This window comes from Sturnira hondurensis, unplaced genomic scaffold, assembly GCF_014824575.4.
Source record: "Sturnira hondurensis isolate 20B ecotype Veracruz unplaced genomic scaffold, ASM1482457v3 Scaffold0019433, whole genome shotgun sequence".
NCBI classification, from domain to species: domain Eukaryota; kingdom Metazoa; phylum Chordata; class Mammalia; order Chiroptera; family Phyllostomidae; genus Sturnira; species Sturnira hondurensis.
This window is the reverse complement of record NW_028092064.1, coordinates 741,289-752,806: the sequence shown is the minus strand read 5'-3', so window position 1 is coordinate 752,806 and position 11,518 is coordinate 741,289. Positions and strand designations below refer to the sequence as shown.

Below are 11,518 nucleotides of genomic sequence, written 5' to 3'. Positions count from 1 at the left end.
GAAGAACACTATGAATATTTGCGCACAAGTCTTATTTCTACTGGGGACAGGCCCTGCGTGGGTTTGCTGGGTCCTAAGACAGGCGTACGATTTGCTTACGTCGCTGTGACTGGTTTCACTGCGTGGCTGCGCCGGTTCCCAGGGCCTGGCCGTGCCAGCTGCTCGTTCCCTGGCCGGCGCTTTGCGTTGTCCATCTACTCACAGCGGAGCTGCACCTGTCTCATGGTGGTTTTAATTTTCAGCCCTGCTTTTGGTGCCACCGAGCCTGCCCTTTTGCCTTCCTTCGTGGGGTGGTGAAAAGATCTCATCCCGCCGATTTCTTGTACAGCCCCATGCTGCGCGGGGGAGGGGCAGAGTGGGGGAGGCGGGGCCCGTGCCCAGAGACACACAGGAATAATCGGACACCAGCACAAGGGCCGAGGGACATTCCAGGGGACCCACGACCCCTGTTTCTCTGACAAGCCCATGCCGTGGAAAACACACGGAGTGCGGCGAGGGAGGCTGTGCGGAGTGACAGAAGCCAGAGAGGGACGGAGCGACCAGCTGCACCGCGGGAACCGAGGCATGCGGCTGGCTTAGACTTTTGAACAAGTCAACTCTAAAAAGACAAGAAAATTTAAATGTAGACGGAGGTTTTTTAAAATAATGAAAAAGACTTTGTTAACTTAGAATTCCACGAGACGTGGTTGTACTTTCGAAGCCCTTCGAAGGGTTCTCGACGCACGGGCAGCACGACCTGGGCAAGGCCTGGTGGGGTTCCAGTTCCACCGCCTCCGTGTTTTCCTGGAAGAGCGGGAGACCTCGCCTCCACTCTGTGCTCCACAGGGACTGAGGGACAACGCCCCCCTGCGGGCGGCTCTGGAAGGGCCCGAGAGTCCCGACAGGCCAGGGCTGCAAAGACCCAGCACGCCCTTGGTCTTCAGGATCCAATACAAGTGCCCCAGCCTCCAGGGACCGTTCTCAGAACTCTCTGGGCCCAGGGGGCACCCTGCCCCAGAGTGTGCCCGTCGCTTTCCCCAGGGGCACAGGCCTGCACACTGGAAGCAGACCAACCCCACCCCAGGCCCAGCAAGGGCACTGTGAGGGGCTGCATTTCTGCCCAACAGGTTGGCATCAAACAATATCAGTAAGACCAGCCCTGTGTTGTGTACAGCACTCCATACTCACTGAAAACAGTGACACTGTGTTCCAAAACACAGAGGATTTCGGGGATGGAAGTGAGTCCAGATATTAGATCCAGAGATTTCGAAGCCTTGGGCCCTGTGCATGCACTGCAGGGTGGCCTTGTCTTTTAGGGTATTTTTTAAGCCCTCAAAACTGTAAATTTACCCTAAGACAAAAATAACGTTTTTCCCTTTTGGCTGAAATCATGTCTCTTTTGGTGGTTAATTACCTTAAGTTTTTCTAATCTGATCAGCAGTTTCCCATTTTGATGAAAAACATGAGTGAGTCCATTTCTATTTAATAGAAACCTTTTATTTACTTATTTTTAGAAAGAGGGGAAGGGAGAAAAAGAGGGAGAGAAATATCAATGTGTGAGAGATACATGGATCAGTTGCCTCTCACACACCCCCAACTAGGAAACCTGGCTCTCAACCCAGGCATGTGCCCTGATCGGGAATTGAACTGGCCACCTTTTGGTCTGCAGGACAATGCCCAACCGAGTCACCCCAGTCAGGGCAGAAACCTCTTAACAGATGGGATCTGGAGAAGAAAAAGATTAGCAGGGTTCTGTGGTGGAGCTGAGATTGGAAACTGCGGACTGATCCAGTTCCCCCAGGGCACTGTGAGGAATGGAGGCTCTGAATGGGGAAGCTAAGCGGTCTGGCAGTAAATTCAGGACTAACACCCAGATTCCCGCCTTAGGCCGTCTCTCTTCCTCAAATGACCTTTGTCCTGACTTTCTGGTAGACTGCAGCCTCACTGTAGTATGAAGTATACGCAGAGGACACGCCCCCGAGTACAAAACCATTGAAATATCTGCCTGCTTGAAACAAGTGGTTCCTATAGGAAACGTGCAAGTACCTTAATCTCACTTGTCTTTCAGTTTAGGAGGGCCGGTTATAATACTATTAACAGCCAGCTACAATTTATCAATTGCTCACCATGTGCCAGGTACATGGTTCTAAAGAGGTAGGTATGTATTTATGCCCACTGTATGGATTCAAAAACTGAGGCACAGAGAAGCTAAGTAACTTGCCTGAGTTTATGCAGCTAGTCGAGAGCAGAGCCAGGGTCCACGCCTGAACTTGTCTGTAGATGGAGCTCTTTAACAGTCCATGCCTTGCATTGTCAAAGGTCCCTAAATGTGATTCAGATTTTATTCTGAGATTTTCTTAATATTAAAGTTGCAAATCAGCCCCATGTTCCTCGTAACATTATTTACAATAGCCAAGATATGGAATCAACCCAACTTCCCAACAACAGACGAGTGGAGAAAGATGTGGTCCATATATACAACGGAATACTACTCAGCCATAAAAAGAATGAAATCTTACCATTTGCAACATGGATGGACCTAGAGGGTTGTGTGCTAAGTGAAATGTCAGACAGAGAAAGACAAATACCATGGGATTTCACTCGTATGTGGAATCTAAAGAACAAACTAAATGAATGAACAAAATAAACACACAAACAAAACAGAAATAGACTCACAGATAGAGAACACACTAGGGTCGCAGGATGGGTGGAGAAGGTGAAGGTGGTGGCTACAGAGCAGTCCCGGGGACGTAAAGCGCAGCAGAGGCGACAGTCAGGGACTCTGTAATGGCTGTGTGGTGCCACGTGGGTACTGGAAATATCAGGAGGAAGCACTTTGTAAATTACAAATTGTCGACCACTGGGCTATCCACCTGAAACTAACATAAAATGTAAACTGTAATTTTAAAAAAATCAAGTGTGGGCAAATCAGGACAAAAGAGCCTTCTTGCCCACACTTGCGGACGTTGCTGCAGCAGCACAGACACTGCGCGGCTAAGCCCGCGTCTGTGGGGAGGTGTCCGGTGGTGTTTTCACGGCACCTTGGCCCCAAGCACGAAGCAGCGCTCCAGTTCGGCACTCTATAGACCACATTGTTAAAAGTGATGTTATCCAGGGATGGGGGAAAGTAGAAGGAATATGGAATTTTTGACATTGTAATGACCAATAACTGTTTTGAAATCAGGAGGAAAATATCTTCTCAATTGGAGAAAGCCATTCCAGGGACCCACCTCCCCAGAACAGTCCTTGCATGGTGCCTCAGCCGGGAGAGCACTGCATCAGGCGTCAGAACACCCGGGGCCCTGCCCTGGTTCTGCCGCTAACCGGTCTCCTGCCTTGGCCAGAGCCTTTCCTAGGGGCTGCCTCCATTTTCCCGTCTGTAACAAGAGCTTGAGCAATAACGCTCTGATGCCCATTCTCAACCTTAGTCACGAGTGTTGGCAGAGCAGAGGCTTCCAAACCAGGTGCCCTCAAACCTGTTGGCTTTGCTCTGACCCTGCTTTCACTGAGAAAGTAGTTCTCCATCTGTGGGGGGGATGTGGCGAGGGGTGTCCCAGCTCTGGGCCTGGGGATGGTTGTGGAATACCAACAGGCCTCCCCAGCAGCCCCAAAGCATCCCTGCTTTGCTGCAGTTCAACCTCAGGAATGAATGCGTACATCCCCAGGGTACCTAACAGCACTGGGCATCCACCGCCTGAGCAGTCACCTGAGTCAAAATGACACCGCCTGAGCAGGAGCTAGGAAAGATAAGGACCCGAGGAGCCTCACGCAGCCTCCAAGAAACAGGCGTGGCTGACTAAAAATATTAGCAGCAGTTTTTCAGGCTTTGGAGTGGTTTTCCTCTCCACAGATCATGATTTCCTACTTTCCTCCTTCCCTTGAAAAATTTCAGAGTTACGCTTTGCCAAGAACCAACTCAGAACAGGTGGGTGGCTGGGTTAATGTCAGCTGCTTATGACATGGGGAGGAGGTGCGGGGAGGCTGGAGAACTCGCTGCGTTTCAACCCTGGCCCTGCCGTTCACTGATGACGGGGCTCAGAACAGGCCTGCCCAGGATGTCCCACATCGGTACATGGGTTCAAGCTGAAGGTAGCTGAGACCCTGTAAGCATAAAAGAAATGTTAGCTCTCCTTTAAAGAATTTAGATAAAGCCTGGCTGGTGTAGTTCAGTGGATTGGGCGCAGGCCTGCAAACCAAAGGATCGAGGTTCGAGTCCCAGTCAGGGCGCATGCCTGGGTTGCAGGCTAGTTCCCAGCAGGGGAATCACGAGAAGTAACCATACATTGATATTTTTTTCCTTCTTTTCCCCTCTAAAGATAAATAAATAAAATCTTAAAAAAAAGAATTTAGATATGAAGCCTTGTCCATCAGTTATAACCAGAAATAACTTTTCATGACCTATCTATAGGGCCAAGTTCTAACTATTGAACATCTATTTTTATCACCCTGTGAATGACCTTCACCTCCTCTGAAGCCCCAGGACATCTTACTCCATTCCGTGGCTCAGGATGCTATACAATACCTCACTTTTCCTGTCTCTGTGTGTGGCTCCTGTACACATGTAAGTAGTTAAACTGGGCAATTTTCTCTTGTTAACCTCCCATGTGGGTTTATTAGGCCAACCGACAGAACCTAGGAGGGTAGAGGAAAAATTCTTCTTCCCCAACACTGATTGTGTGGTCTCAGCCAGTTACTCACTGGCTCTGAAACTTGGCGTCCTCCTCTGTGAACAAGGATCACACCTATTCTGTAGGACAGAAGGATGCAAGAATTTACATCCTTCCTGTCTCTCTGGCCTCCCACTCCTCAAAGCAATCCAATCTGGCTTCCAACTACTCTCACTCAGCTCCCCAGTGACGTCTACAAATCTCAACCCTCCCAACAGCAAGGGACACTGTTGTCACTTCCTCCTTGTTGAGACTGAGACACTCTCCCATCAGCTCCTGCCACAAACTCTGCAGGATGTTCTGCTTCGTTGGACGCTGGGTCTGTCTCCCCCGAGGAGCCTTCCTCCTCCCCTCTGTTCGCTCTCCCGCTCCTGAGCTTTGCCCATCTCATTGCCAGAGTCTCCTGTGACCCTCCCCCTACACTGGGCATCTCCCCCCAGGTTGTGCCTACTGCTGACTGCTCACTTACCGTCTCTCCTGCAGGCACATCAGCCCATCCTAACCCCAAATCGGAACTGTCCCACACCCACCCAGGGGCTATGTAACTCACTAAGTCAAAAGCAGGAGTCAGATCTCTCTCCCCACTCAGCCTTTGAACCCTGTCACTTCCACCCCACAATGTATCCACCAGTCCTCACTGGCCCACGGCACTCACCCTGCCGTCAGCCCCTCCCAAGGTCTGCCTCGGCCACTCCGCTCCGTTCTCCCATGAACCAGACATCGACTGGGCTCGTGCCACGCTATTAGAGACCTCTCCTGACCACCCTCCGCAAAACCACACTTCCCACTCTAACTTCTCCCCAGCATTTACCCATCTGACATGTGTTTACTGTCTTCTCACACTAGAACATAATGTAACTTCTAGCAGAAACTATATTGCTGCTAGATCCCTGATGACTTACAGGAAGTGCTCAAGAAACACTGGCTGGACGAGTGACCCCGTCTCTGCATTTTCACCCCCACTCCCAGTGGGGGTGGCCATCCCACTCCGCTCCTCAGCAGCCTACTCATTTCCCCACGGCTGCATCTCCCCCACCCACCTTCTCCAGGGGTCTCGTCACACACAGACTGGATCGGGTTGTTCCCCTGCTCAAAACCCTTCAGTTCCTAGTCGTCCTGAGAATAAAGTCTGAACTGCTGAGGTGGCCTGGCTGCGTCCCGCTCCCCTCACTCTTAGCTCTGGTGGTGCTGGTCTCTCTTGGTTGCTCACCCCTCCGGGCCCTCATTCACAGGGCTGCTTCACACACAGCTGCCCTCACCCTGCGGGTACCTCTTCATCCTTCAAGTCGCAGCTGAGACGAGGGACAGCAAAGGGCAGAGGTGAAGAGCCCCACTCCAGCACTAGACTATGTGCGTGTGAGCCTCAGCTCTGCCTCCCAATAGCTTTGTTACCTTGGGTAGGATAAAGATCTTGTTCCTCAGTTTCCCCATCTGTGAAATAATAATGCAACCAGCTACTTCACAGGGTTGCTGTAAGGGTTATATAAATAAATTCACTTACTGGCACACAGTCAGGGCTGAGGGTGAAGCTCCTTTGAGGTCTCACCCAGTGCTTTCCATCCCCAGGGGACCACGAGCTATGCAAGGGGCACCGCCTCTGTCTTGCTCAGAGCTTTGTCCCCAGCAGTCCAGGCCCCCGTACATGCACATTAATTCCTCATTCCTTCCCTCAGCAGGGTGACTGTGGGCCAGGGACACAGAAGGGTACCAACCAGGCCTTCCCCTAGCCTCCTCCAGCACTGGAGTCGAGTCCTTCAGCACAGAAGAAAACCAACTTCACAGCCCTCAGGTGGTAAAAGCTGCCAATAACCTACAGCCTAAATCGTACTTTTGAGCTGTGAGCTAGGCTCAGTCTCTGGCCTTTTAACCCTTAACAGTTGCTCAGTTTGGCTCTCAATAGGAAGAGCCCGTCCCTCGGGGAGCTCCATGGGAGGGACCGCCCCAGCACTGAGCACGCTGCAGGGCAGCAGCTGCCCACTACTCGACCACCTCCCGGAGCAGGCCACTGCTGAAGTGCCTCAACACGCCCTTTGTGAGGTTCCTAGGGAGTCAGAACAGCTCTACTCCAAGTGGATAGACATCTTACGAGGTTCACCTAAAGCACTGGGAACCAATTTGGTGGTCCGTGAGCAGGAAGGGAAGTCTGACCCGCTTCTCCTAGCAGACCCTAGTCTCCACTGGGCAACCCAATGAGAAAGAAGATCCGACACGCACAAAACACCAGTCTTTATACAGAGCTCTGCTGGGGACAGGCGAGGGGGTCAGGTGCCCGTCTCCACCTCCAGCGCTTCTGCCCAGGTGCTAAAGCCCACGTCCTTATGGATGAGCACCAGGCTGGGGGCAGGGCCCGGCTCCTCCGGGACCACAAAGCACTTCTCCTGGCTCTCAGAAATGGTGACCTCGAAGACATCCTGGGCTGGGGAGATGGTCTGTTCGTTGCATGTGCCCAGCAATTCTGGCTCAGTCTGCAGCAAGACCACAGTGGACTCAGCAACAGCGGGAGGCACACAAGGGGGGTTGGAGGGCACCCCCGGTTGGTGACTGAGCTGGTGCCGCTTGAGGCTCTGGGGGAGGGTATAGCCCATGCCACAGGTGGGGCAGCGGTAGGGCTTGTCGGCCAGGTGGGATTTGAGGTGGCGCCTCAGCTTGGTGGCCAGCGTGTAAGCACGGCCGCACTGGGGGCAGGGGAAGGGCCTCTCCCCCGAGTGCAGGCGCTCATGAGCACGCAGCGTGTGCGGGTCTCGGAGAGCCTTGCCGCACACGGGGCACAGGTGGGCCTCCCCGGTGTGGGAGATGAGGTGGCGCCTCAGTTCGGGCAGCTGGGGGAAGGCACCAGCGCAGTGCGGGCAGCGGTAGGGGCGCTCCCCTGTGTGCAGTCGCAGGTGCCCACGCAGGCTGCCCCGCTGGCGGAACGCCCGGCCACAGTGAGGACACAGGAAGGGCTTCTCCCCTGTGTGGAGCCGCATGTGGTTCCGCAGGGAGCCCTGGTTGGCCAGCGGCCGCCCACATACAGGGCATGGGCATGGGGCAGGGGCAGCTGGCACCTGATGGGTCTTGCGATGCAGTCTTAGGGAAGGCCGGCGGGCGAAGGCTTTGCCACACTGGTCACAAGCAAAGGGTCGGGCACCTGAATGTACCACCTGGTGTTCTCTGAGATCTCGCCGGGTACCATAGGCCTTGTCACATTGTGGGCAGGGAAAGGGCCGCACCCCGCGGTGGCCCAGCATGTGGGCTTTGAAGCTCTCCTCTGAGCTATAGCTCTTGCCGCACTCTGTACAGAGGAAGGGCTTGTGGCCCGTGTGCACAAATGCATGCTTCTTCAGGTGGCACAGCTGTAGGAAGGCTTTGCCACACTCCCCACACCGGTACCGTCGTCCCTGTTTCAGGGAGCTTCCCACCGGGACAGGAGAGCTCCGCAACTGTGCAGAGAAGCTGGGGTGCTGCTCCCCATCTTGCTGGGCGCTGGGCTCTGAGGTCTTTGCTCTGCGTTGGCACGGGTCAATGGGGCTACATGACATCTTGACCAGGTGAGCATGCACCTGGGTGCAGCTGGCAGAAGGTGAGGGAGGAGCCTCGCTGCTCTGGAGGAGTCGCTGGGGAGTGGAGCTACTTTGAGGTTTGGCTGGCACCCGGGGCGGGTCCTCCTCGTCCACACTGCCACCCTGAGGCAATGGACCAGGTGATCGTCTCTCCTGGGAAAGTTGGTCCTGGGTTTGGGGTTTAAGTCCAGAGTGCACCATACTCTCTGCCTGGATGCCAAGGGGTGACTGGAGACCAGAGTCTGTGGAGCAAGAGTGAAGTGCTGGAGTCAAGAGAGACGAGCAAGTGGGGATAGTGGGTGTCACAAGGCAATTACAAGAATATATGTCTCCCCTGTTCAGCCTCTGGACCTCAGTGGGAGCCGTGACATCAATCTTTGCCCTAGAGCATGAGCCACACACCCCATTTCTCCTCCTGTCCAGTCTCAGGTGCTTCCTGGGGAGGCACTTCTGGGAATCACAGAGTCCCAGGCATCCGGATGATTCCCAGGTAAGGCCATCCCAGTGTCTCCTGGAGACATGCAATTAGGATGAGCTGAGACCACCTCCTCCTCACCTTAGCTCATTTGAAAATAAAGGAACCCAGTCCCCACTCCAGACAGAAAAAATGTAATAGACTGAAAATCTATACACAGCTCGCTGTCTTCATCAACAGGACCTTACTGGTCCCAGAGATTTATTCAGGAAGATGAGAGTTGCCAATATCTATACTGTTCATTTCAAGGAAAAGACTCATTACTCTTTATGGAAAGCATCAAATGACAATTTTTACCTCAAGATTCTGAACCTCTTGTCTGAAAATTCTGGCCTGTTGTGCCTACAACTCCTAAACCATTACGTCATGCTCCTTATCCAATGCAAATCAAAACCTAAGCCCACCCCACACTGAAACACACACCTTACACCAGACTTCAAACTTTCAACACTCGTCCAGGCTTTGCCCTGCCTCCTCAGAAAAGCTACAGGGACAGTGTCTACCTTGCCTTCTTGGGCTGTAAGCTCTGCTTTGTCTTATCAGCAAGTTGTTTCGGTGATAATCTGGGAAGTTAGCATTTACTTGACTCATACCTGTACAAGGCTCTCCTGCATCCTCCCCAGGAGAGGTCATTTCCCGTTGTACAGCAGATTCCACTTCTGTCACCACAGTCACAGCTGCCTCTTCTTCTGGTCTGGCCTGGGTGGGGCCCAGGCCCTCGGAGGGGGACCGGGGCCGCAGCAGCAACTCAAAGCCTGGCAGCACGACCTGGTTCACCTGCAGGTGGAGCCTCTCGCTGATCCACACCGGGGCCACGTTTCCCTCACCCTCCAGCCTGCCCCGCTGCACCAAACTGCAAAGCAGAGCAAGAGCTAGCTCAAGAGACCCTCCTCGAGTGGTCCTCCCTAAAAGCCCCAGCTCCTGGTCAGTCGCATCCTAAAGGACCGCATGCCTTTGGAACACTCATTGCAAAAGACCACTGGGTGGGGGATTACAGCTGGCTTCTTGTTCCAGCCCATGCCACAACAGAAAGCCTCAAAGGAGCAACTTTACTACATACTCTCCTGTAACTTACCTGGTCCAGCCTGAACTCTGCTCACAAGCACACACGTCTCCCCATGGGCCTAGTGACACGTCCTGAAATAAACCAATAAAAGTCCTTCTCCCATGTGTTTGAGGGGGCCAGAGTGGGGGGGAAAACCAAAACAAAATAGATGTAGCCTCTCTCTCTCTCTCTCGAGAGGCCTAAGATGAAGCTCCTGGCCGGCTAGTGGTCTCTGGCTCTGCCTATACAGGGCTGTGTTGGTTTTTCATTCAGTAAAGACCAGAAAAACGGTCGCCCCACCTCTCTCCCAGGGCATGGAGAGTCACTAAACTGAACACACTACAGCCCTTCAGTGAGTATCAAACCGAAAAAGGAGTAAGAAGAGTCGAGTACCAACTCTTTTTTTCAGTACCCCTTATGCAATAAAGCCCTTTAGCTGTGCTATTTCATTTATTGTTCCAAATAATTGTGGAGGATTAAAATGAAGGGAACAGTCGTTCCTTTATTTTATATAAGTTAAATGAGACATACCATTTAAGCAGCTTAACTACTAAGGCTAGTATGACTCCATGGCTCTTTAAAAGCAAAATCTTTGCTCTAGACTTTCCTCGATAATGACACTGTATTAATCCAGCTTTACCAACTTTTTGTATCTCAATTCCTTAACTGCTGCAGGTGAGGGGAAGGGACAGCTCTGGAGAGAGGAAACTAAACCGTGTCCTATCTCCTAAAATGCCCTACTTCCTCTAACAAACTGTAGAGCTGTCCAGCAGCTGTCTGAACCGTTCCCAAAAGTTCAGTGGTGGTGATTAGCCACCCAACCCCTCCATACCGTCTTCTGCCATGGTTTCACCCCCTCGCCCTTCTGCTCGGGGTCGGACTCCTCTTCCAGCGGCCCCCAGAGCACTCCTGGCTGCAGAGGCTCCCCGACACACCAGACCCCTAAGCGCTGTTTCTCCATCAGTGATGGGCCAAGGGCTAAACCCCGTGGGAGGCTCTTCAGAGCAAGGACGGCTTGGATCGACCAGGGCGGGGAGTCTTTGAGGTCCTGGGCACGACCTTCTCCGGACGGGCTCCATCCTGAGCCCGGGTCGAGGCTCGGCTCCGGGGCTGCAGGGAGATCGGAAGGCAATGAGGGAGCGGCCCCAGAGGTCGTGGGTGGGGAGGAAACCGCACGTCTTCTCTGGCCTCAGGAGTCTGAGAGATCGGTAAGAGCTCCAACGGAGCCCCTGGGAGGTCTAATGGGGTCTGAGGGCTGTGAAGAAGCCCCCGGGGACTCTGAGGGCACCAGGAGAGGTGCCGGAACTCAGGAAAAACAGGGTCGGGGGAAGAGGGTTGACCAGAGAATGTTAGGTGTTCCTAGGCCAGGGCAGGTCGGCGACTTCGCAGGTCACTCACCGAAATGCAGCGTTTCCCCTTCCAAGAGCAGCTCGGCCACCTCTTCCATCCCGGGTCGAAGAGCCTCCCTCCGCCGGAAGTGAGCATCATCTTCACCGCTCCCCCCGGAAACAGCCATGGACTGCCAAATTTACTCTCGGAAGAGTCCTAAAAGTTAGATCTCATTGGTGCACAGGGCCGGGAGTTTGGCAATACTGGGGAAACAAAACTCTGTTGGAGAATAATACGAATTTAAGGTTCCGGAGGCCCACCAGAGATTCGAGTATGGGGAATGGGAACTAATTGTCCCAGTCGTCTCCCTTCCAGAGGGATGAGTCGGACAATTTTGCTGTTCTCAACCCAGACCTGCACGTACAGGAAGTGGGTGTAGCTCCAGGAAAAGCCTTGTTTGGACGAGGGCACTGGTCGGAAGTAG

At 53.2% G+C, this 11,518-nt stretch overlaps 1 protein-coding gene across 1 annotated transcript; it reads right to left on the bottom strand.

Moving 5' to 3' along the window:
- Positions 1-6,559: 6,559 nt before the first annotated feature.
- Positions 6,560-11,511, bottom strand: ZNF408 (zinc finger protein 408). Its single transcript, XM_037027969.1, has 5 exons — positions 11,104-11,511; positions 10,538-10,815; positions 9,736-9,797; positions 9,254-9,513; positions 6,560-8,427 (listed from the first exon to the last, which is right to left on the bottom strand). Exons 1-5 carry the CDS (start codon positions 11,219-11,221, stop codon positions 6,908-6,910), a joined length of 2,238 nt encoding a protein of 745 aa, XP_036883864.1. The 5' UTR covers positions 11,222-11,511; the 3' UTR covers positions 6,560-6,907.
- Positions 11,512-11,518: the final 7 nt, after the last annotated feature.